The 24,365-nt window shown below is 41.2% G+C and overlaps 2 protein-coding genes across 2 annotated transcripts in view; both read left to right on the top strand.

Annotated features, from left to right (window-relative positions):
- The first annotated feature begins 345 nt into the window (after positions 1-345).
- On the top strand, positions 346-2,584 carry znhit2 (zinc finger, HIT-type containing 2). Its single transcript, XM_062430712.1, has 2 exons — positions 346-397; positions 610-2,584. Exon 2 carries the CDS (start codon positions 680-682, stop codon positions 2,411-2,413), a length of 1,734 nt encoding a protein of 577 aa, XP_062286696.1. The 5' UTR covers positions 346-397; positions 610-679; the 3' UTR covers positions 2,414-2,584.
- A 1,580-nt stretch (positions 2,585-4,164) lies between these two features.
- Positions 4,165-24,365, top strand: part of lrpprc (leucine-rich pentatricopeptide repeat containing) — a 61,315-nt gene continuing 41,114 nt past the window's right edge. The window contains exons 1-17 of the mRNA XM_062430910.1: positions 4,165-4,334; positions 5,015-5,217; positions 5,886-6,008; positions 6,239-6,360; positions 6,604-6,662; positions 6,948-7,034; positions 7,165-7,291; positions 7,792-7,936; positions 9,096-9,247; positions 9,521-9,626; positions 9,800-9,907; positions 16,274-16,392; positions 16,480-16,570; positions 17,712-17,781; positions 20,140-20,167; positions 20,812-20,869; positions 21,772-21,878. Coding sequence (XP_062286894.1) covers positions 4,165-4,334; positions 5,015-5,217; positions 5,886-6,008; positions 6,239-6,360; positions 6,604-6,662; positions 6,948-7,034; positions 7,165-7,291; positions 7,792-7,936; positions 9,096-9,247; positions 9,521-9,626; positions 9,800-9,907; positions 16,274-16,392; positions 16,480-16,570; positions 17,712-17,781; positions 20,140-20,167; positions 20,812-20,869; positions 21,772-21,878 — 1,875 coding nt within the window. The remainder of the gene's footprint in view (positions 4,335-5,014; positions 5,218-5,885; positions 6,009-6,238; positions 6,361-6,603; positions 6,663-6,947; positions 7,035-7,164; positions 7,292-7,791; positions 7,937-9,095; positions 9,248-9,520; positions 9,627-9,799; positions 9,908-16,273; positions 16,393-16,479; positions 16,571-17,711; positions 17,782-20,139; positions 20,168-20,811; positions 20,870-21,771; positions 21,879-24,365) is intronic.

The following is a 24,365-nucleotide window of genomic DNA, read 5'->3' as shown; positions in this document are numbered from 1 at the left end:
TCTAGAAAAGAGACTGAGGTACAACCACTATAGTCTCTAAAATTCTGTGGGAAACACTGCTTAAAGTTCATTTTGCTGCAAATACTTATGTACTCCCATCCTTAGGTTTTATAGCACACAGCAAAAAGTGCTATACAGTTTATCATTATGATTATTGTTATTATTATTATTATCACCATCATTATTACTATTATTATTGTTATCATTATTACTATTATTATTATTAATATTATTATCATTAATACTATTATTGTTGTTGTTGTTATTATTATGCCATCCAGTCTGATGCTGTAAAAAAACAAAAACTACAGCGTTACGTCACCCAACGTCATCAAACGGCGACATGGCGCCTTCACAACAAACGTGAAAACGTTGCTGCAGATGCAAATGCTTGAAAGTAAGTCCAGTTTATTCTGTAAGTTATTAAAATGAAATACATGTTTTATTTTTATATTGAATGTTTCGAGACGACGTTAAAACACACACTCACGTTGTACCTACGTTTACGTGACGTTGGCACCTCAAATTGTCACATGTGCTCCATTATATTAGTATAACTACAGACTACAGACATCCTGCTAACATGTATTTTATTTCTGTTGGCTTTAGGTTACCTTGAAACCACAAAACTATCTCTGTCTTTGCTACGACGTCGTGGTTTCATCCATTTCAGCCGCTAATGAATCCATTAATCAAACGCAGACTTCCTCCGTCTGTGAGGAGTCTGTTGACAGATATTGGTCCAAAGGAGGAGTGGACGGACACAGAGCCGGACACTGTCACCAGAGACGGTATCCTGCTCCCTGCCAGAGGAGCTGCTTCTGCTGGACGAGAGGAGTTTCTCAGCCCAGCCAAGACTAAAGAGGAGCAGGCTCCAGATGATGATGAGGGGGGAAACACCAAGAGGAGTGCAGTCTGCATGCTGTGTGAAACTAAACAGTCCTGCTACACCTGTCCTCGGTGCAACCTGCATTACTGTGGCTTGGCTTGCTACCGGAGCCCAGCTCACTCTGCGTGCTCCGAAGAGTTTTACAAAGAGTCAGTCCTGCAGGAGCTGAAGGATATGGGGAAAACGGAGGCTGAGGGGAGAAAGAAAATGCAGGAGATTCTTTTAGGACTCAGACAAAAGGCAGAGAGGACAGACGGGGGGATGGAGAGTGTGTTGAGAGATGCGGGTGTCATGCAAGACGACACAGAGGAAGGAGAAGGAGAAGGAGAAATGGAGGAGAGAGTGCAGGCTGTGGAGCTCCTGTCCAGATTAGCAGAGCTTCAACAGTCTGGAGAAGAGAGTGAGACGGAGATTGAGGCTATTTTGAGAAAACTTGAAGAGATCGGAGGAGGACAGGAAGAAGATGTAGATGTGGAAGATGAGGGTGCTGAAGAGGAGGAGCTGGACTTGGCTGACCGGCTCTCGGGGCTGGATATTGACAAACTCTCAGAAGAAGAGCTGTGGGGACTTCTCGACGGCAAGGAGAAAGAGACGTTTATGGGTCTAGTGAGGGGTGGAGCTCTTGGCCGGCTGGTCGACCTGTGGAAGCCGTGGTGGGAGGAACACGATGATGGAGGGAGAGCGTTGGTGGAGGTGCTCGAGGAGGAGGTGAGCAAACTGGAGAAAGGTGACTCAACAACTACAGCTGCACAGGAGGTTGGTGATGAAGTCGGGAATCGGAGCAAATCTGCGAAAAAAGTGGGGAAAAGTAAAGACGGGAATAGAAAGAAAACCAGCAAAGATGAGGGAAGCTCAGTTTCCAGTGTGCCTCCGATTTCTGCAAAAATTCCCAAATTAAGTTCCTTGTGTGCAAATCCGTCTCCCTTGGTATGCTATGGTTTGGTTAACACACTTTTTGGCTACTCTTTCACCATGTGTCTGTATAATGGAGACACTGATTCACTGATTTTTGAGGTCTGTGACATGATTCTTGCTTTGTCTGAGGCGCTGGACTCAGGCAGGGTTTTCAACTCCGTCCAAGAGGCCTTGCACCGTGGAGAAACTCTACTTTCAGCAGGAGGTTACCTAGATAAGGAAGATTCCCGTGCTCCAGCCAGGGCGGTGGAAGCCGTGGCTCACATCATGACCGGCAGAGACAGAAAGGATGCTACGGGATACTGCCTGGCAGCCTTGAGTCAGCTCCGTTCAGTGCTCTCCAAAGCCAGAGCCGCCCTGTCCAAGGAGGGAGAGGAGGGAGCAAAGAGGCAGAAGTACTTCCTGGCAAGCAAGAAGTGTGAATTCTTTCAAGCCTGGGTGCTGGACAACGCACACCGGACTCATATACTGGCTCTCGAGTTGTGGAGCGAGCACAGTAAAAGGGAGAGTGAAAGGAACAGCATGGAGAAAGCAAAGACTGTAGTTGAGGAGAGCTTTAAGAAGGGGAAAAGGAAAAGGAATAATAAGATGATTGAAGAGTTGAGCTAATGGTCTTTTTTAACATTTTTATTAAAGTTCACGATGATGAAAATGTGAGAACCAAAATGTGAAATTAAATCACCAAAATGACATTACTGGTTTATTCTTAATATACTGTTTCAAACATTGTGCTCAGCTCTACAAAAAAAGTGTTGTTATTATTATTATTATTATTTTTGCTTATAATAAAAACAGTTGCCAACACAAAATATGAGCATCAATCTTTTCTTATTTAATGGTTTCTAGCATTACATATTGTAATTAAAGGTTTAGACTATCAGAAGTAAGAAAAGTAAACATATAAAATCATGAATATGGTAAATTATAAAGCGGTCAATCATTTTGTTGTGGACTGTTTGCTTAAGCTTCAATTTATATTGAAACTGGTGGCCTGATCACAAAGTTTAAGATATATGGAATGAAAATGTGTAAGTTGAATAAAATGTCTGAGACAATGAGCTCAAGGTTCACTGACAAACTTTCAATTGTATCCCCCAGCCGTGGATAGCACAGTGACCATGTACAATATGTAATAATAATAATTGTACATATACTCTTTTTGTTCTGAAGAGATTTTAGAGAGTTGTGAAATCATGAGGGACCAGAAAATCAAAGGTATGAATTTTTTTTTTCTGGAAAAAATATTTCACCCCATTTTTGGTGGCTTGGAGGGCTCTGATAATATATCCATCATAACCCCCGCACCCCTATTGTTTGGTGTTTGTCCAAATGGCAAACAAAAAGAAACTACTAGTGTGTGTCAGCCTGTGTGTGTCTGTGTGTCTATGTGTGTAACATCATCCTCTGGTACATCATCATCCTTATCTTCATCTTCATATACAGACTCTGTCTCATTATCAACACACACACACACACGTTACTCTACTGACTGACCCCTGACCTCCTATGTCTCAAGACAGAGATTTCCACTCTTCCTCGCTGCCACTCTCGTCAAGCTCACTGTAGGAGTGTCCCCAGCTGCACGATCACATTCATTCTACCCATAAAATGTTCCGATGTCCATTTCCTGTTAGTACACAGTAAAGTAAGAACATTGACTGTGGTCACATCTCCATGCTTTAGCCCAAACAAAAATGGCCTAACCTCACAATGGTGCTCTGAGGAAATTAAATAAATTCTATAATCTGTCCATCTATCTTTTAATAATTCTTCTTCTTTTAATACTTTTAATGCAAATCATTATTTTATGCTGAACTCTCATATTTTATGCTCTATTTTAGTCTAGTTTTTTCTTTTCTTGCTCTCTTTTTCTTTTTCTTTACTGTTTTCTTTTTACTATATTGGGATTTTCTTGTTTTTAATTGTATGTTTTAATGTTTCCAATTTTTACTGTTTAATATTTTGTTTTTATGAAAAGCGCATTGAGTTGCCCCCTGTGTATGAAATGCACTATATAAATAAAGCTGCCTTGCCTTGCCTATCTATAGATATTATATTTATAATGGTGGTGTGAGGTCCAAAAAGGTGGTTTGCTGTCTGTGGATAGCACCATGTCATAGAGGTCAATTCATCAATTAATACATGAATTAATTCATTTTAGGGCCTTCACATTAAAATACATATAACATCTTTAACAGAAAGTTTAAAAATAAAGATTATATGATTGACTTTGGCAGTGATGTCACAGTGTAAAACAAAAAACGTGACCGGCTCCAGCGCAGTACGAATACTCGCGATGTTTCCTTTGACCTGTCACGTGGTACGGATGTCCTTCCTCCCATGCCTGCGACACAGAAAACATGTCTGCGCTCTTGAGATCAGCCCGGTTACTCAGGTTCTCGCCTTCGGGCTTGCTTCAGCTCACAGCAACCAAAAGAACCGGACCGCCTCTGGGTCGGCTGTACAGCGGGGCTCTCACCGGCACCAGGACCGGAGCTTGTTCCCGTCTCGCCTCTGGAAATGTGTGCAGGTATCATGCAGCCTGCTAACCGCTGTAGCTGAGCTCAATGACAGTCAGAGACACACATGGATTTAACTAGACCAGTGTAATCCTGGACTGTTTGAATGTATCGAGATGTCTTGTGTCACATTAAGTTGTTTTAAAGTAGCTTTGAGGCCTGAAATGTGAAGTAAACATGGCCTCTGCTTTACATAAGGTGATGATTACAACTTGTGTAACATGCTTTTCAGCCATGTTTCATAATTCATCTCATACAGGGAGCCCATGATGATAATGTAAATAGAAGCTTTTCTCCTTTGTCTATGAGCCTACTTTTGAATAAGATTAAATTACACGTGGATTTTACTCAAAGCCCATCCCACAGACCTGTCATCCACAGTACATTGTTATAGCTACTGTGGTTAATGAAGTTATTAAGTTATTGTCAGATTTAATGTTTAGGATTTTATAATGAAATATTACAGAAACACTGTCTTCAGATGATGTCAAAGATGAATGTAAGCTTTAGTTTACTCTGTTGGGGATTTTTAATTCAAGGTCAAATCACCAGACCAAACTACAAGGAGCCTTAGACTTGTGAAGCACTCAGGCTCTTCAAATATAATGAATTAGCCATTTCTGCTTTTACATCCCTATCTTTCCATCTTGTGTTCCCCACTCCTCTACTGTCACTGTCTACTGCTGCACAGTCGTGTGTGGCCGAACGCCGCGGGATGTGTGCGAACCTACGCCATCGCCACAGAGCAGAAGGATGAGGCCAGTGTTGCGGTGCGGTCCAAGCAGGCACAGCAGTTTGATTGGGCCCTGACAAAGCTGGACAGCTCTGTGAGGAGGACAGGTCGCATCACCAAGACACTGCTGCTCCGCGTCTTCCATGATATCTGCAGGACAGGTAAACACAAAGATCAGGAAGACAGATTTAAGGGCGAATGGCAACAACTTAATTTGTCCAGTATGACAGACAAAAAGATATCAGAAAAAGTTGGTAATGGTGTCGAGTTTTGGGTGAGGAAAAGTTGGCTGCATCTTCACACTCAAGTGGTAGCATCCATCAGAAGCAAATGATGAGCTAGGTCTTGTAACGACTGTGCTGATTATCCACAGGGAGGTAATTAGCAATCTACATTAATAGTCAAAAGTTTGGACACACCTTTTCATTCACCCCTATGAGAAAGCATGTCCAAACTTTTGACTAGTACTGTGTTGTCTAAACCATTTCAATTAGTTTAAATTGTTTTCTTACCTCCTCAATTTTCTCACCTTCTTATCTTCTCCTAGTTTATTTTCACATGCAATTTTTTATTTGCAAATAATGCATCAGACCCTCGAGTCCCAGGTGACTATATTACATTTTTAGATGTGTTAAGGGTAGAAAAAATCCCCTTGTAGATATCATTATTGTGCCATTATTGTAACTGTTTAAGTCATCACCCAGTCTAGTGTGACAGAGGCAGACAGTCGTCCCCTCTCATTAACACAAATATGCTCTGTGATTCTTGTTGTTTGAATAACTGATTATTTTCTTTTGCTCTCTGCATCAATGCTCCTGTATATTTGCAGGTTATCCCAGTGGTAACCAGGCCTTGCTGCTGCTGCGTAGCTGCGGGTCCCTGCTGCCTGAGGTGCCTCTGGAGGAGCGCACTGAGCTGGCTCACCGTGTCTGGGAGAAGCTGCAGGATCTGGGTAAGAGACCACACCAACAGCAGCAATATAACCATCAGATTACCCAAAGTACTGAGTCACTGATAGCTGAGCAGATCTGGTGAAAGACACAGTATTTAACCATTGTTTTTAACTGTACAGAGAACATCATCTACTTGTATTTTATCTTATGTTACATGATATGGTTCATTAACACCACAACAGGCTTTCTGCAACTTTTATATCATAACATTGCATATTTTCCTCTCCAGGTGCACAGTACGATGTCAGTCACTACAATGCCATGCTGAAGGTTTACCTGCAGAACGATTTCAAGTTCTCACCCACTGACTTCCTGGCCAAGATGGAAGCAGCTAATGTTCAGCCCAACAGAGTAAGTAGTGCAGTGCAGAGTACATTAAGAAAAAACATGGCAAGAAGTCTGTTTGCTTAAACCCACCGACTATATATTCTGCTCATTATATTGTAATTACTTTATTGTAGCCAGTACTAAAGGTGCTTTTTTATCTATTTGATGTCTTTAACTTCACTGAACTTTTGAAACAAAGCAACGCTGCATTTTAGACTTTGTTTGAGTACACTATTTTTTATTTATTTATTTTTCTGTTATGCACAGGTTACCTACCAGAGACTCATCGCAGCCTATTGCCAAAATGGAGATATCGAGGGAGCCAGGTGAGCATACTTTCTGTTTAGCATATTTACCAGCTTGTAATGTTCATGCTCTGCTGTTAAGCTCCAACATCTTACATTTTCACAACTGGCTTGTAAAACAACATTATACTCAAAAGCTGACTTCCAGTCGAGCAATACACTTGCACAAGTGTTCAAATGAATTGCTTGCTTTGATTTTTCCACCACTGATGATTTTAGCTCCAAAACTTATTGCCAGTTTTTTAATTAGACACATATTATGCTTTTATTATTTGCATGCGTTAAAATTCTTTTCTGTTTTGCCAGCACCATCTTGGGTTTCATGAAGAGCAGAGATCTACCCATCACTGAAGCTGTTTTCAACTCCCTGTTAACAGGCCATGCTCGTGCAGGGTGAGAGCTGCTACTTTTTTACGTCTATTTAAGTGACTGTGTTTGATTACACATTATTTAATGTTTCAAATACTGTCGTATTAATTTAAGTAATTTAATTTTAAACATGCTGTCATGTCTCACCATGCAGCGACATCACCAGTTCTCAGAACATCCTGACTGTGATGCGAGGAGCGGGAATTGAACCGGGTCCTGACACTTACGTATCACTGCTTAACGTCTACGCTGAGAAGGGAGACATGGATAGTCTGAAAAAGGTGTGTGTGTGTGTGTGTTCATTCAGGTGGATATGGAGGCCCGAAGGGTCAGTTCTTGGTCCACTGCTATTCAATCTATACACGCTCCCTCTTGGGACCATCATACAGAATCATAATGTATCCTATCATGAGAAGCTTGCATCCATGTTATCATCATTTTATCTAAGGCACAGTGAGCATGTGGGTGTTATTATTGATGCCAGTCTTCCAGCATCACATCACCATTAGTATATCTCTTACTTACATATGAGGATTTAGTTTATGTTAAGGATCTAATTTATGCAATTTTTTCATTGTAATCTCTCTTTCTTGTTCATCCTTATCCATCTCTTCCTTTATCTCTTTCTATCCATTTCCCTTCCACCCACTCATCCTTTACTTCCCTTTCATTCCATACCACCCTTTGTCCCTTTCCTCATCCTTCCTTCCACCCTGCTCCATCTCTGTGCCTCATTCACTTCCTCCTTCTCCTTCGCTCCATCTCCTCCTCTCTGTGTCAGACTCTGGAGGCAGCAGAGAGTGCAGACTGCAGTCTGATGGACAAGGACATCATGCAGGTTATCTTCACTCTGGCTAAGGCCGGACACCAGCAGCAAGTCCCAGAGATAGTGGAGCGCTTGAGGCATGAGAGGGGTTATATTCCAGGTATACATGTGCGCACATACCTCATAATCTCCTTTCACACATGTCCAGGAACATTTCCTGCAATGGGTCAAATCTATACGGCCAATTTCCCTTCTTTAAGACCTAGTAATATTTCAGGGAAAATGCTGGTATGGCGGTTTCGCTTTCATGAGGAGTTAGCCAATCACAATACGTATTTGAATCTGCAACTTGTATACAGTTGCCTTGTTAATGTAATTTGATAACTAACAAGCAATGCAAGTTTTTTTTATCTGCAAACAAACTCCTTTTTTTCAAGAATGCCTCAAAACTGGACATTCAGAAATAAGGAAAGCTCTTCTCAGGCTGCACAGAGCAGTTGGCATCCATAAGTGTTGCATGAACACCATCTGCTGGACTGTCCCTTGCCCCATCTATTCTGGTATTGCCATGGCATGTGCGAAAAGGCACAAGCTGGAAATATGTTGAATGTAGCTTCATGAGTGAATAGTGACACTCACAAGTGGCATCTGAACGGTAATGCCAGTAGTTTACCAGGGACTATGTGTGAAAGAGGCTATAGTGTGCCACAGTGCGTGTCCGTGTGTGTTTTTTTTAAAGATAACTTTCTGCAAATTAAGTGACTCTTACTGAGCAGGAGCTAACAAATAAAACATAGTTAAAGTTTTGGTGGTTTAATATAAATCTTAATTTTGCGTATGGATGAAATGTGGGCTGCAACTAACAATATTTTTTTTATTTTAGAGTCATCTGTCCATTATTTTCTCAATTAATTGATTATGTATCTTTAAAATGTGAGAAAATGGTAAACAATTTAATTGATTGTTTCAGCCAAAGCCCAATATACAAACTCAAATTTCTTGTTTTATCACGTCCAACAGTCCACAACCCAAAGACATTAAGTTTACTTTCAGAGAGGACAAAAGACACGAAAAAATCACCAGAGAATGACTCAAAACAATTAACCCATTATTAAAATAGTTTGTTGATTAATTTTATATGGATCACTTAATCTGTCAGGTTATGATTGTTAAAATGAGCTTTTCATAAAAGAGAGAAAGGCTTAAGAAGTATATAGTTTATTCGTTAAACTGCCAACTACTCAGCTGCATGTTTAATGATGTTATTGACAGTGTTACTGTATGAGGCTGAGCATAATGAATATTTATTATTCTTGTAGATGCCATGAACCTGTGTCTGAGCCTCATCACCCAGGGCCTGGAGGATACAGCTTTCCACATTCTGAAGACTTTTCCAGTGCAGAATGACGGCAACTCTGACTCCCCCGACCTGGGCAGTTTCTTCCTCAGACACTGTGTCAACATGGGCACGGTACACAAAAAAAATACATTTTCCCATTATTCCCCTAGCCTAATCTTATTACACAGACACAGGTTCACACACTGCCTGCATCTCAAAGTTAATTGATCACACATCAGTCAACTTTCAATATGAAAACACTCTGTGGACTGTGGACAAACACAATTTGTCCACAGTTGGTTGTTAGCATTTATTTTAACAGGTGTGTAGTGTTTGCTGAGGGTTGATTTCAGTGTATAATTGTGATTTCTGATTTCTGTGTGTGTGTGTGTGTGTGCACTACAGTCACTGGAGAAGATCAGCGGCTACTGCAAAGAGCTCCAGGAGGCAAATCTGCACAGTGCGCCACTCAAGTTCACCCTGTGCTGTGCTCTGGAGGCCAAGAAGACCGGTACAACCCACACTTCAATTTGCTTGCACTTACAGATACATCCACTTGCACAAACATGCAACATTAAGCCATTAACCCAACGTCAGATGTTTAACTTTATATCATACCAAATCACTGCAGTGATGGGGGAAAAGTAATTGATGTGAATTAATGACTTTTTTTTTTCTCCACAGGATTGTCTTTAGAGCTGATGAAGATGTTGAAGGAGCAGGACTTACCCATAAGGCCTCACTACTTCTGGCCCCTCCTCACTCAGCATGTGAAGGATAACAACACAGCTGGTACACACACACAAACACACACAAACACATGCACAAACACAAAATAGCTGGGGATTTTCAGACATTAGCAGCTTTAAATTTGCTTCCTTTCACAGAAGCTTCACCTGATTTGGATTAAATTCCCTCTTTGCCATATGTACTGTATTCTGTACACGCTCCCATCATTTTGCTAACAAAGTCTGTTTTCTCTATGATGTGGTTTTAAGAGAAATAAGAGCAAAACATTGAAGAAAAACTACTACTTTTACTATTCTGCTTTTGAATGAATTACTTTATATAGAATTGTATCTTCTGTACATATTAATCCCTCAAAGTCAAACCAGTAGATGTTGAAATTGAACATAGTGAGTTTTAGTGAGACGTTGTAGTTGGATCCACTTGAGCTTCTACGCAAGGGAAGGAAACTTGCTGGCTGTTTGTACATCCCATCAGAAATGCAGCGGGAGGGTTTTTTGGTGAGCATGATATTAGCAGTTTTATGAGCATGTGTGTTATTTTTGTGGTGTAGGGGGGATTATGACTTCCTCTGTCCTCTGTACCAGAAAGAGCTTTTAAAGGAGTGTTTCCCTCAAATATTAATGCCAGGCAGAGTGGTCCAACTGGGACGGATTTCACTGGGCTGGGGCAGTCAAGGGCAAAGAGGTCTGATCCCTGCATGAGAGAGTTACAACGAGAAGAGTTGAAACGGACACATACATACAAACTTGCTCACAAATACACACATACACACACATGGATCTCTCTGGAGAGCTCTATGAATAGATTGCAAAGTTTAGAAGAGGTCCCAACTACCCATGTCAGCCACTCTCGACAGATGAGCTCTACACCAAAAAGACACTGACTTTGAGAATGTGCACTCAGACATGAATGTCAAATTTTCTGATCTCCAAAAGCTTCTCACAGCCTCCTGGTTGCATGTCAACTCTCTTCTTTTTCTTTTACTATGAAAACTTCAGGCTAGAAACTGGTGTTAAACGGCTGAGTGATCTTTTTTTTCTCAAGAATATTATTTGATTATTTACTCAGATTGATTTGTTTTTTGGCATCCTGTCTGTTGAATAAAATGACAAAAGCTTGACCTGATATCAAAGCACAAACTAACAGCTGACTCAGAAGCCGCTGAGAGTCCAAAATGGTGCACAGTATTTATGGATGGGCGATCATGTGACCGTTTCCCTTGTGGCAGGGGGAACCTAAACTTTCTTGCTCGGGTCACTGGGGGGCTCAGCAGCCTGAAGCATCTCCCTTTCATATGCAAAAATGCATACATGGATGCACATACAGGCCTGAGGCAGAAGGATCAGGGGTCATTTTTTTCTCCATTGACTTCCTTCAAATTCTTTATAGACTTAAAGCTGATTCTCAGTCTAAATCTTCTTCAGTCCTTCAGTCTTGCACTCCTTTCTGTGTTAAACCCTGATTCCTTACATGGGGCTGGCCTTTTTTTTAAGAAACCTTTTAATTTGCGCCACACTTGATGACCCTCAATATCTCTCTGTCTGTCTGTAAATACGAGGCATGGGAACCTGATTTGGCATATATATGGGCGTTTGGTATTTGTTACGATTTTATGTGGTATATTTTTTCATTTTAATTCAGTTTAATGGCTCAGCAGGTGTAGTTTTGGAGAATAATTATGTTCCCAGTTGCTGTCTCTGCTGAAGGAAATACTTATTCTCCTTTCCCTTGTTTTTGTCAACGATGAGCTTGGAGGACGAGGGGGGCATCGTCTCAGTGACAGATAGCCGGTTTTTGGAGACTTGTCAGAATTCACAACTCATTAGCGAATGTACCCTGTCAAATGCCTTTTTTTTTCCTCCCCAAATGCGGCTTTTAAGTGCTTTATTTATGCTGAGCTCTGGCTCTCTGTTTGGGTTTTTTTAGAATGATTAATAAATGATGTATTTTTCCCCTGTCAGCTAATTGACAGCATTTGAGCTGGCAGCAAGGAGAAACTGGTCAGACCATTGTGGCGACGCCGCAGATTCTCATTTTGAATGGTGAGATGTCTCAGCGCCTGGCTTGGCAGCATGAAGAGGAAGACGACTAGACATGATTTTAAACATGCAGAGCCACACACACACAGGCGCACATATTCTCAAAGTCACGCAAACGCATCGGACGACATCCGTTTCGTTATCACCGTGCGGAAAGAAGGAAGAACAGAAGGAAGGAAAGTGGAGAAACTTCTCTTTCGCTCACACTTGCTCGTTTCCGCTGGTGTTAGCCTTAACCCTCATGAATGATTCAGCCTCTCTTCTTTTTTTTTTCTCCCCCCCCTTCCTCTGTCTCTCTCCCTCCTGCTCTCTCACACACTCATTGGCTGCAGGAGGTGTGTGTGTGCGTCTGCATTTGTGAAGGGTGGGGGCCTTTTGGGGGGCAGTGCAGGTGATGTGACTGATGCAGAGTGACTTGATTTCATGTAAATGCAAGCGCTCTGAGGGAATTCACTTTGGATTACGCGCCCCACTGTGCACCGCCCATGAAATATTAAGGGCCGTGTCACTTTTTGTCCACAGGTGTCACTAGCGGGCAGAGAGGCCAGAGCCGTGGAATTGGAGGGGAGCAACTAGGGAGGGGGGGGAAAAAAATCCCTCTGCATTTTGATGAGGTGTGGATTTGGCGGGTTTAGCGGAAGCATATGCCAAGCCGTACTTCCCACCTGCCGCCAGCTAGTCACCGCTTGTCAGACCTCGCGATGCAGCGCACTCTTATTACTTCTGACATGGCGGAGCAAGAGACAGAGAGGGAGGGGAGGCTTTAGAGGAAGGGAATGTTAGTGGTCTTGTGTGTTTTGGGTGATGAGAGTTGTAAAGGCTCCCTTGTCCGGTCTGCTTTCTTTCCTGGCTGCTCTCCCACACCTGACTCTATTTATGTGACCTCATCTTCAACCCTTTCACTGTTTCCTTATCTGTCAAATAGAGTGGGCTGCAATAAAGAAGCACCACCACAGCAATCTGTAAAGCGGCCCTCTATGAACTCTATTCTAACATCAGCTGAGTTGATTGGTGGGACGAGAGCCGAGCATCACCTCGGTTTAAAAAGAGGGGGGGGAAAATGAAGCGAGTGAGGGTGAATTGCAGCTTTTCTTGCCTCATTCAGTTGAAATGTGCTTGTACTCCCTTTGTTTTCAAACAGAACACCAGTCTTTGCCTTGCAGCAAACAAAGTCTACCTTTACAGAGTCATAGACACAGATAGATGGAGAGACAGATGGTGTTGCAGGAGAAAGAAAAGGAGAAGTGACAGGTACTCGTGTCGGGAGGACGGGAGGAGATGACAGCGACCGGTTCACTCCACTCCTCTTTTCCTCTCTTTCCTCCGTCCTCACTTCTCGTCTGTGACAGTTAACCTGCAGACATGAATCTGATGATGATATCTTGTGACCACTGCCATGCTTAACTCACTACTTGGATACTTCTTGCCTGGATTTATGTCAGTCTTTATGCTGACCAACCTGGAGAGGCTTCTACTCTTCTCAGTTCTCCTCTGAATGCCAAATGTTTATTTAAGTTGTTCTGACAGGGGAGAAAGCAGAGAGGGTTCATTATTGAGCGAAAAGATAAAACAGAGAGGGGAAATGGTACAAATACTGATATTGAGCAGTAAAAAAATTCCAATATTTGGGATATCAGCCAATAATAATTTATATACAGAATATATACATAAACGCACATTTTTTGCAGTGTTCTCTCAAATGTGGTTATAATATACATGTGACAAAGATCTGCAATGGAGGCGTCATATTTTACAGTTTAACAATAACTTTTATTGTATAAAATGACATCAGGGAACTGAAACTGTAAACTTCACTGGGAATTTAATAATTATAAATAACTATAAATTAAAAAAGAGCACAAAACATGTATACAGTAAACTTGAATGAAGAAAAAGGATCAAATATACATGCAATCCTGCCTATACAACTTAAAAAACAATTGGCGTATATTGGACAATACGTCTATATCAAGTATATCTGTGATAGGCCATTGTTGGCTAATGTAATTTTCTCCAAAAATCTCACCTTCTCCTAATTGATATAATTAATTTAATCAACACCATACATATACAGCAGGAAATTGGTGTAACTTACCCTTTCAATGATGGACATTGAAGACAAACATTCATAAATCGGCCTAGAAAACGTGTAATTTTATATCTTGCATCATAATCATCATTTATAGATTTATTCTTCAGGGTTCAGAATGTCCCATCAGTATATTGACATCTTCTGTTTTTGCGTATACAGACATTTGTGTGTTGAAAACCTGTGGACCTATGGGCTAATAGCCTAAGTTACAGTGAAAATATAATATGTGGCCTGCTTAGCTAAGGCATTTAGTGATTTGCTGTAAGCCGTAAACAAAGGGAATGAAAACCAAGCAAAAAAACATCATGGTGTTCAAAGGGTTAAAAGCTCTTGGTCACAGACTTGACTTGCAGAAAAACACGCAAGAAATGCTTGTTAGGCAACCAAAAAGTGCTGATGATCATGAAAGCTCATGTGTGGAAGCCAGAAAGAGCGCGCAAGAGAGGAGGTCCGGCATATGCATTTATACCCTCAGCTCTCCATTCACTTGTTTTCTGTCTGTCTGGCTCACCGTGAAATTGATTATGGATTATTCAGGAGGAAAGCAGGTGCTCCCCCCTCTTCTTTCATAAAAAAAGGCTAGATGAACGCGATTAGGGGGTAAGAATGGACCGGCAGACATCAGAACGGATGGATCCTCCATTGAGAAGAAAGAGGAAGATCGCCTATTTACTTTTTCTTGAAAGCAGGGTAAATGGATAGTGAGAGGGGCAGATGAATGAGTGATATGGACTGAGGGGAAGGCTGGATGGATGGAGTGGTTCAGGTAGCCCTACCTGGGATAATGCAGCCCCAGCCGCAGGTTTTAATGGCGTATAAAAGCCTGGTACTCATCTTTTATTCAGCTAAAGAGAGAGACTGCCAGGTGAACACATACGTCCCAAGAGGATGCAGAAACACAGAGCTGTGTGTGTGTGTTTGTGTCTGTTTTTTTTGCGTTTTTATAAAGCCTGAGTGGAGAGAAAAATACACACATGCATCTTGAGGTGTGTCAACTCAAGGAAGCACTTTAGGGTAGTTGGCTGAAGTCCGTATGGGAACAAGGTGTATTGGTACACTGGATGCAGTCATATATAGCATATAGATGCATTGATATTTCTGTCATAAAACCACATAGCAACACACTCAGAAAATGAACACACACACACACATCCCCGAACATGTGCATGCGCTCATTTAGGCCTGTGTCCTTTGAGGGCACGCTCCCAGGCATATGCAAAGTACTGCAGTGCCTCCTCCATATGTGCACACACTCACAAACACACAGACACTCGTGGGCATATTGAGAGTGTGTGAGTGGCTGTTCCATATGCATGTGGCTGTTTTGGCCTCCTTCCCTGGGGCAGGACCTTGTGGCACTGCTGGAGAGCAAGGTGATGGTGGAGTCCACTTGAGGCTGAGAGCGTGTTTATGTACACGTTTCCACCAGTCCAAGGTAGAAACGGGTGTCACCCATTAGCATTTGATATAGTGTGTGTGTGTGTGTGTGTGTGTGTGTGTGTGTGTGTGTGTGTGTGTGTGTGTGTGTGTGTGTGTGTGTGTGTGTGTGTGTGTGTGTGTGTGTGTGTGTGTGTGTGTGTGTGTGTGTGTGTGTGTGTATACCCAGCAATTTTAACTGGAGGGGTGAGAGAAAGTATGTGCCAGCTCATTTCTTAGACCCATATTTTCACAGTGCTTACACAGCTCTAGGCCTGTACATGAGAGGAAAGTGTGTGTGTGTGTGTGTGTGTGTGTAAGTAAAAGTGCATCGTGATTTATATTAAGCAAAAAAACTAAAAGAGCATGTTTTCCAAACTTTTGCAAAAAACAACAAACAAACTGCACATAAATTAAAACATTTCATACTGATGTGTCTTAACTTTTGTTTAGACTAATTACCCAAATTTCTGTGACTATACAAACACACATTTATCAGACTTTATCTTAAGGACATACAGACTACATGTAATATGGTGCTATATCAATTAGTTTATTGTTTGATTAGTCAACTGATGAGAAACAAATCAACTCTTTTTCTGATCGAATAGTTTCTTGTTATAAAGAAAATACTAATCACCCATTTCCTCAAGTGGGAGAAATGTCAATTTTGTTATGAATAATAGGACTGAAAATGGCCAAATGAATCAATAACAGAAGTGATTGTTAGTTGCAGATCCAAACATATTTTAAAAAATGTGGCTGTTGATGCAAATGACATAATCACAAATATAATTTTATATCTTTCGCTAACACAAACACAAGTTGATATTAATTACTATTTTTTTGTGTGTGTTGTAGATGTGGTGGATGTTGTGAAGGGCATGCAGGAGCTCGGGGTGATCCCTGATGTCGAGACCTTAACCAACTATATCCTCCCCGTCTTCCCCAGCATGGAGGCGGCTCGGAAGGCCCTCCAGGTAACGCCACGTCTGTGTGTGTGTGGATGTAGCCAGTGTGCGTTAAAAAGGTTTTTGCTGACATGAAGGTGATTTTTCTCTTCTCAGGATGCAGGTGTCTCTCTGGAGTCGGAGGGCTTCTTGTCTTCAGAGATTCGCTCGGTGGCTGCTACCAACTTGGCAGAACTCTACACCCGACGTAAGCCTGCATATCCTTACACACACACACACACACACACACACACACACACACACACACACACACACACACACACACACACACACACACACACACACACACACACACACACACACATATTTCAAAGAAACTCCACTGCATCTTAAGCACCCGTCATCATAAAAATTGCTGCTTCGCCTGCGGGCTAATTGGCCCAGCGTTAACACATACACACACGCGCGCACACACATACACACACACTCATGCCTACTTACTCCTCTGTGCTCATCAGGCCTTTTAAGAAATTAGTCTGTGTGAATATGTAAAGAGCAAGAACGAGAGGCACCTCAACTGGCAGAGGGACCAGATAGAGGAGGCTGTTAAATAATGGATGACTCTTCCTGTTTCTGTCTTTCATCTTCTTTTAGTCTCAAACATCTACCACTCGTTTTCACATATATCACTCTGCGTCCTTTTTTTTATGTATTTCAGAGTGTTCCCAATGGATTTTTTCCCCTCCCACGAAGAAAGTTTTTTTTTTTTTTTTTTTTTTTTAACATTTCATGTATTTCTCCTCACTCTCCAATATTGCCATAAACACACCACACACCCCTACAAGAAGGGAAAAACACCAAAATGTACATCTTTTTAAATATTATTGTTAATTGTATACTTATTATTAACACACATGTAACAATTTAAAGGTGTGATATTGGGAACTGGGGGGATTTTAGATGGGAATTCTTTAGTATTTTGACAGTTTATAGATTAAATGATTGAGTATTGAAAAAAAATAGGAAGTGGCAGCCCTGGAAATCTTACAGTAATTACCTATATTTTGGCTTGCTAGTTAAAAGAATAGGCATTTTGACTGGCTGGTTACCAGTTTGAATCCAGGCCGAGAAAGTGAGTATGTGGGAGGTGAAAAACTACCATTGCAGTAGTGTGTGTGTGTGCAAGACATTTTACTCAGTGTGTTTTAACATTAGGAGCATGAAGTTATATTGGAAATCTCCCAGAACTGGATGTAGTAACTTAACAGCTCAACACCAACATTATATTCCATGTATAACCACAGCGATTGATATACGTGAAGTTTTTGCTCTGTTGTTTGCCTTTCATTCCTTCACACCACTTTTCATGTCCTTTCTCTTTTCTCCAGTGTCTGATTCATCCTTCCCCCCGCTGGACCTCATTGTTTTCCGTGGCAGCCTCATCCTGGGCTTCAGAAGGTAAGTCAATTAGCCTGTTGTGTGTTTGTCTCCATATGTGTTCGCTCCATCATTTGAAATTCCATATTTCTCCATATTTTGCCTCCTGACTCCTGACTAGCGTTTTAGGGAGGCCTGTAGCACTATGGAGGTCACTGCGGCATATGCTATGAATATGACATGTGCAGCCTATCACACCATCTACAGCGTCTGTGTGTGTGTGTGTGTGTGGGCAGCTGCAGGGAAAAACGCTCTATCACACACACACACACACACACACACACACAGAGAGAGAGACACACACACACGGCTGCCTCATGCATATGGAGGCCATCATCCCTCAGCTCTCGCCCCAAAGCACCGTGGGAGATATGTAAATTAAGATGCCAACAACTGCCCCTCATACCCAGTACCCCCCTGTACAGATCTCACACTCTCTCTCTCACATACACACACACACACACACACACACACACAGAGTTAGCCTTAGGACCAGGGTCTGACCTGCGGGCTTTTGTTGAATGGGTATTTATGAATATTTACAGTTGAACACTACACATCCACACAAAAACACTCCGGCCCCTGAGTGAAGCTGGAGGTGAGTCAAAGAGAAAAGTGCTGACTTGTCTGCAGGGACCAAAGTTATTTCTCCCACTAAAAAACTAAAATATGTTCAGTTGAGCCTAACTTGGCTCAACTCTCCATCTCTCCACTCTCCATTCAACCACGGAATGTTGATAGTTTATCAATCATAATGAATAAAATAAAGATGATGCTTCTTTGAAGAAATGCAGCATGTCAATTTAATAATTACCACTTTTTAAGTGTCTTAAAGTCAGTAGTCAAGTCAAGTTGAAAAATAATGTAAGAAGAGAAAAAATCTATATTATTTAGTTTTTCTTTTCAAGTTGAGAGATGTGTTTAGCAAACAGTTTAATTTTCAAGAATAAAAAAGACAGTGACAGAAGATAATAAGAAACTTAATACGAAAACAGTAACAAATGTTGATTTTTTTTCAGATTTTTGTGCATGCCTGTGCATGTTTCTGTTTACATATTTTAGACATTAAGTGTATCTACTCATTTCTTTATTAGTCTTTTTCTTTGCCTCAATCCACTCTTCCACTCCTACAGTTGCTTTCCTCTCATTGCATTAACACACAAGCGCACACACCTACACGATTTTCTGACTGTTAGGTTGCCTGACAGGGTCATAATTGGGCTTGTCACTTGGGGAGTGTGTGTATGTGTGTGTGCTTGAGCGCTGTGTCACTGCAATGCGGGACCTGCCCCTGTCAAAGACAAGGTCAGGGGATAATTTAATCATTAAAGACCTCTTCTCTCTTCTCCTCTCCTCTCTCACCCCCCTCTCCTATCCTCTTCTCTACCAACTAGCTGACAACGCCAGAAATGTCACACGTTGTCATCATTTAGTTTGTGTGTGTGTGTGTGTGTGTGTGTGTGTGTGTGTGTGTGTGTGTGTGTGTGTGTGTGTGTGTGTGTGTGTGTGTGTGTGTGTGTGTGTGTGTGTGTGTGTGTGTGTGTGTGTGTGTGTGTGTGTGTGTGTGTGTGTGTGTGTGTGTGTGTGCTCTGTGGTTTTACAGGCTTTTGTAGTGCTGTCTCGTCGCTCTTGTACTGTGGGATTGAGAGTGTCAAACTCTGTCTCTCTGTCTTGCCTTATTGTATTGTACAACACTATCAATTCAGTAGCTATGGTAACATGACAGTGTCAGTGTTATGGTTGCTTGTGTTCAGACATGGCGTACTTAAAGCTTGCTGTCAGAAAAATTAGCAAACTTAATTAATCTAATTTCTTATTCATGTCAAATATTTTCATATGAGAAAACTTGTAATATACCAAATTATGAAAAAATATGAAAATAGATATGGATAAAAAATATCTTTATATTCTTAGAAATTGAACCACAATATCCACATCATTATACTTTTTTCTGCAGCAACTACACAGATTAATTTTCACTCATCGGTTCACCAACATTACAAGAAGTTCGAAAATAAATAGAGGAAAGATCAGAGACATTTCGTGTTCATTCATGAGAAAAATGGCCGGGAAAAGAGGAGGAATGACAGTTAACAGAGTTTAGAGGGCTTGAGTTTTCTTGAAGAAGCAGTAGAGAAAGACACGCAAGAGAAGAATAAATCTTATTTTGGAACAGTATGTGCAGTGGCGATGCTTCTTTAAGAAATGTATTTTCAGAAATGTAGATGTTTTTTAATGTTTGGTGACCTAAAAGCAAAACGTACCCTCACTTATGAGAAAATTGCACATTAACCCTGACATGTTGGAGTCTTGTTGACCTGCTGGTGTTGGTGCATGTTGACTGGAAGCTCATGTCTTGTCCTCTACTGCCCCCTGCAGGTCTACTGATGTGGAGAGCATGGCTAAGGTAAGACCTAAAAACCCATGTACGAGTGTCTGTGGAGGATGGTGTGTCACTAGGGTCTCTACATGTGAAAATAATTTAGCAGCTGAAAATTATTTTAAAGTCATAAAAATAAAAACACAGCAAATTATCCCAAATGTAAAAAAAAAAAGAAGAAGTTTTTTGATACATTCATTAAAATTTAAACTCCTAAAATGATGCTTTTAGTGTAGGAGGTGTTGGATTCAGTTGTTTATATGATGCATTATTCCTTAGAGCATCACAGCTTTGATAAACCAATTTACTCACCATCTGCTACATCCAGAGTTACATTTAGTAACAATATACAATATGACAAATGCCATCTGCTGCCTTTTATCCAAATCTCTTTACGCCACAGCGAACATATAAATAAAGAATTGGAGGCAAGCTGGTTAGCAAACATAAAGATGCATAAAAAATTAATTTGCATACATGACAACAATCTAAAAATGCAAAAATGTAGAATTTCAAAGATTAAAAGGAGACAAAAGAAAGATATATGGGCTAATATAAAACAGAGCATTACATATAGAACAATTGAACCCCTAACCCTGTCTGCAGTGTTGGATCATCTGTGATTTGAGTGTGTGTGTATGTTTCATTATAAGTTCTTGTTTTGGTTACAGATTACTGAGCTCTTGTACAAAGATGAGCGCTTCTCCAGAGAAAACTCCAAGCCTGTTGGTAAGAACATATTTACACACACTCACTGAGAAGTTAGGACATTTATATCTGAGAGTGTTTCAGTGTGTTTGTGTATGTAGGTGAGAAATGGATAGAGATAGGAGGGTCTGGGCGCCTGTGTGTGTGTTTGTGGTCTATCACATATCAGTATTCAATCTGGCAGGTTGACAAAAGTGTAGTATGCACTTTGATGCGTGTGTGTCGGCGTGTGAGTGAAAGACCTGCTCTCTCCGTCATAGGAAATAGAGCCTGGCTGCTGACACAGCGCTGAGTAGTTCAAGTGCATGACTGTGTGTTTGTGTGCATGTGTCAGTGCTGGGCAGCGTCTCTGGTAAGGCTGTGTGTGTTTGTTTCTATGTGTGTGGAACGTTAATGTCGCTCCGTGTCAGCGTGTGTGTCACAGAGAGTCCCCAGCGCTGAAAGTGGTGTGTGTGCTGGTGGGAGCGATGGAGACTGTTATCCATGTCACATCCCGTTAGACGACATTTGTGAGTGTGTGTGTGTGTATGTGTGTGAGTTGAAGTGGGGGGGTGGGGGGCTGTCACTGCCAGCCGCCGCAAATTCACTCACACTCCAGCCCGAAAGCAGCCTCTGTCAGCAGAAACACCCAAACACACACTCTGCAGAGGTTACAGAAAATTGTATAAATGCACAAATGGATGCAGTGAGTGACACGATGGCAAAGGAAATTTATTCCCAAGACAACTGTTCACTCTGTGTGTGTGTGTGTGTGTGTGTGTGTGTGTGTGTGTGTGTGTGTGTGTGTGTGTGTGTGTGTGTGTGTGTGTGTGTGTGTGTGTGTGTGTGTGTGTGTGTGTGTGTGTGTGTGTGTGTGTGTGTGTGTGTGTGTGTGTGTGTGTGTGTGTGTGTGTGTGTGTGTGTGTGTTCTCATCCCCATCCAGACACAGCATCATTCTTCATGTACAATCTGATCGATAGTATGTCGGAAGGAGAGGTTCAGGCTCAGGAAGACAAACTGCGGAAATACTTCAATCAACTACAGGCTCAGGTACAAACACTCAGTCGAGGTTACTGAATACACACGCGCACACGCACACGCACACACACCATGCACTGATATACTATACATTCAGTTCATTCATAACCTTTCTGCTTTAAACCGGATTACACAGTCTGTGATCTGAGATGATTTGCTGCAGATTATTTGCGATATACACTCAGATATGACCTGTTTGCTCCACTTCTGAAGGACTGAGTTAAGACATCCAGACATGTTGCTCAAGATTAATTCATGTTTTAAATTTTTTGGTTAAAGGTCACGTCTTAACTGGCCGTTTGGAGTTCAATACAACAGGTTCTTGGCTCAAAGTAGAATATGTAAGAGTCACTGAAAATTCGAGCTTTTTTTATAGTTCACTGTAGATTTTAGTCGGGCTAATTCTGAGATTCATCTGCGGACATCATCCTCAAATAAAACAGTATCCCCCATATAATTTTAATCAACATGCTGTCGAAAAACTGCAAAAATGTTTGGAGATACAGATGCAGCCACCTAAAATTGACATGTGATATGTGACAGGGCCCATCCAGATCTGCAGCAGATCCCCATTGGGTCCTGGGCTGTAATAAAATCCCCCCTGATGACATAGTGAAAACCGCCCAACTCGTAATGCCCATAAGCTCCATGTATGGAAACCAGTTGCAATCCTTTATCTATCCACGAGGAGGAGCAGTGATAATTCCCAGTGCCTCTGGACATTTTCCTTGACCCAGTGAGCCTGAAATCAGCTGTTCTTATCATATCTGATGTGTATGAGGGAGGGTGCTTCCCACATAGAGCATACATTGATGATTAGTTAAAACATCCATCTCTGCCTAATGTAAAAAAAAAACAAACATATATGTGTGTGTATATATATAAATAGAAAGAGTTGCGCTCAAAGGACAGCCCAGCTTCACAACTCTCCACTTCAAAAGACTCAGTTAAAAAATCCACGGACATTTACACAATACAAACATCTTACCATGTGAATAAAGCACTATGCTTTAATATGAAAGATAGATAATAAGATAATCTCTGGAAATGTAGTCAAATGCATTTTTTAAATATATAATGAAGACCAATAATATAAAAAGGTTTTGTTTCTTCAGTCTTGGTTAAGACTTCTCTTAAAATTCTTAGGTTGTCCCACATTACCCGTCCTTTAATTGCACACGTTTGTTCTTTATCTATAATTTCCTCTAATATATTATTAAGTCTATTCATAATTATCTTAGCAAATATTTTATAGACAGTATTGGTAAGATGTCTATATTTATCTATATTAAATTAATCACCTTTTTTAAACAATAAGTAAAGATGTTGGTGATGTTGGAGAACTGTGTGTGCGCGTTCCTCTGCTGACTGAAGACATGCTAACTGAGGCTTTTGAGCTCTCTGTAGTTTTCATTCTGTCTCAATCTCTGTGCTGAAATGTAGAGAAAAGCCTGAAACACTGGAGACGGCTGCAGAAACCACTCCACTCACTATTAAAGTAACTTTACTGATCTTATAATACATCTGTGGTCTGTATGCGTCTTGTTATGTACAGCACCATATTTCTCCCCCTCCCTCCAACGCTCCATATTAAGTTCTGCTCTGTTTCATTAAAACACCAGTTTTGAGGAGCAGAAATATCTGCAACTATGCTCAATACATTTGGGTCTGAAGCAGTGGTGGCTGACAGGATGGACCCAAAGCTTTGGTAATTTACTCACAGCTGCTGTGAGTCACTTTAAACCTGAATATTGAGGAGAAGAAATCAGCTTTCTTTCAGCTTCTGTAGGAATCTGATGTCCAGTCAATTTCAAATGTCTCATATAGTAGGAGGGGGGCGTGATCCCATGTTTCCCGCTGTGAAAACAATGCAGGCAAGCGTGTAATTGCCATAAGGGTTCGGGGGGAGGTCACAATATAAGACATAAAAATCCCCCCCTCCAGAAAGCTGATTTGTTCTCCTCAATATTCAGAGTTAAACCGACTCCTAGATGTGTATCATTCACAGAAAACCTGCTGCATCTTGTGTGTTCATGTTGTTTTTTAGCAACAATGTACACAGCAGCTGTGAGTGCGGTACAAAAGCTTTGGGTCCGTCTTACATGCCGGCACTTCTTCAGACCCCAATGTGTCGAGCTGAGTCACATATGTCTGGTCCTTGAAACTGGTATTTTAAAATCTTCTTTAATGTATTCTACTTCTCTATAGTATTGCATCTACTATATTACATAAAGTGTAGAAATGTCTGTCAGAATATAGCTATTAATGTGATCAGGTGTCACTGAATGTAATCTGGGATTTTGCAGAAACATCAGTACTGATGTTCTGTTTGCTGTCCACAGCTGGCTGCATTAGATTCTTTTAAAAAAACTTTATTAAATACCTGCACCAGCAGAAACGATAAGTGCGTCTTTAAATTGAGAGAGTGGTGTGCAGGTGGCACAGAAGTGGTAGCTTCTGGATAGGATCTAAAGGTAATTAATGTTCCTGGCTACACAT

The sequence above is a fragment of the Scomber scombrus genome, chromosome 12 (assembly GCF_963691925.1).
Source record: "Scomber scombrus chromosome 12, fScoSco1.1, whole genome shotgun sequence".
NCBI lineage: Eukaryota > Metazoa > Chordata > Actinopteri > Scombriformes > Scombridae > Scomber > Scomber scombrus.
Note: the sequence above shows the minus strand (reverse complement) of the source record. Positions and strands in the feature narration are given on the sequence as shown.

What these genes read in the sequence shown, in the direction of transcription:
- znhit2 (XM_062430712.1), top strand. Translation starts at nt 680, where the DNA reads ATGAATCCATTAATCAAACGCAGACTTCCTCCGTCTGTGAGGAGTCTG.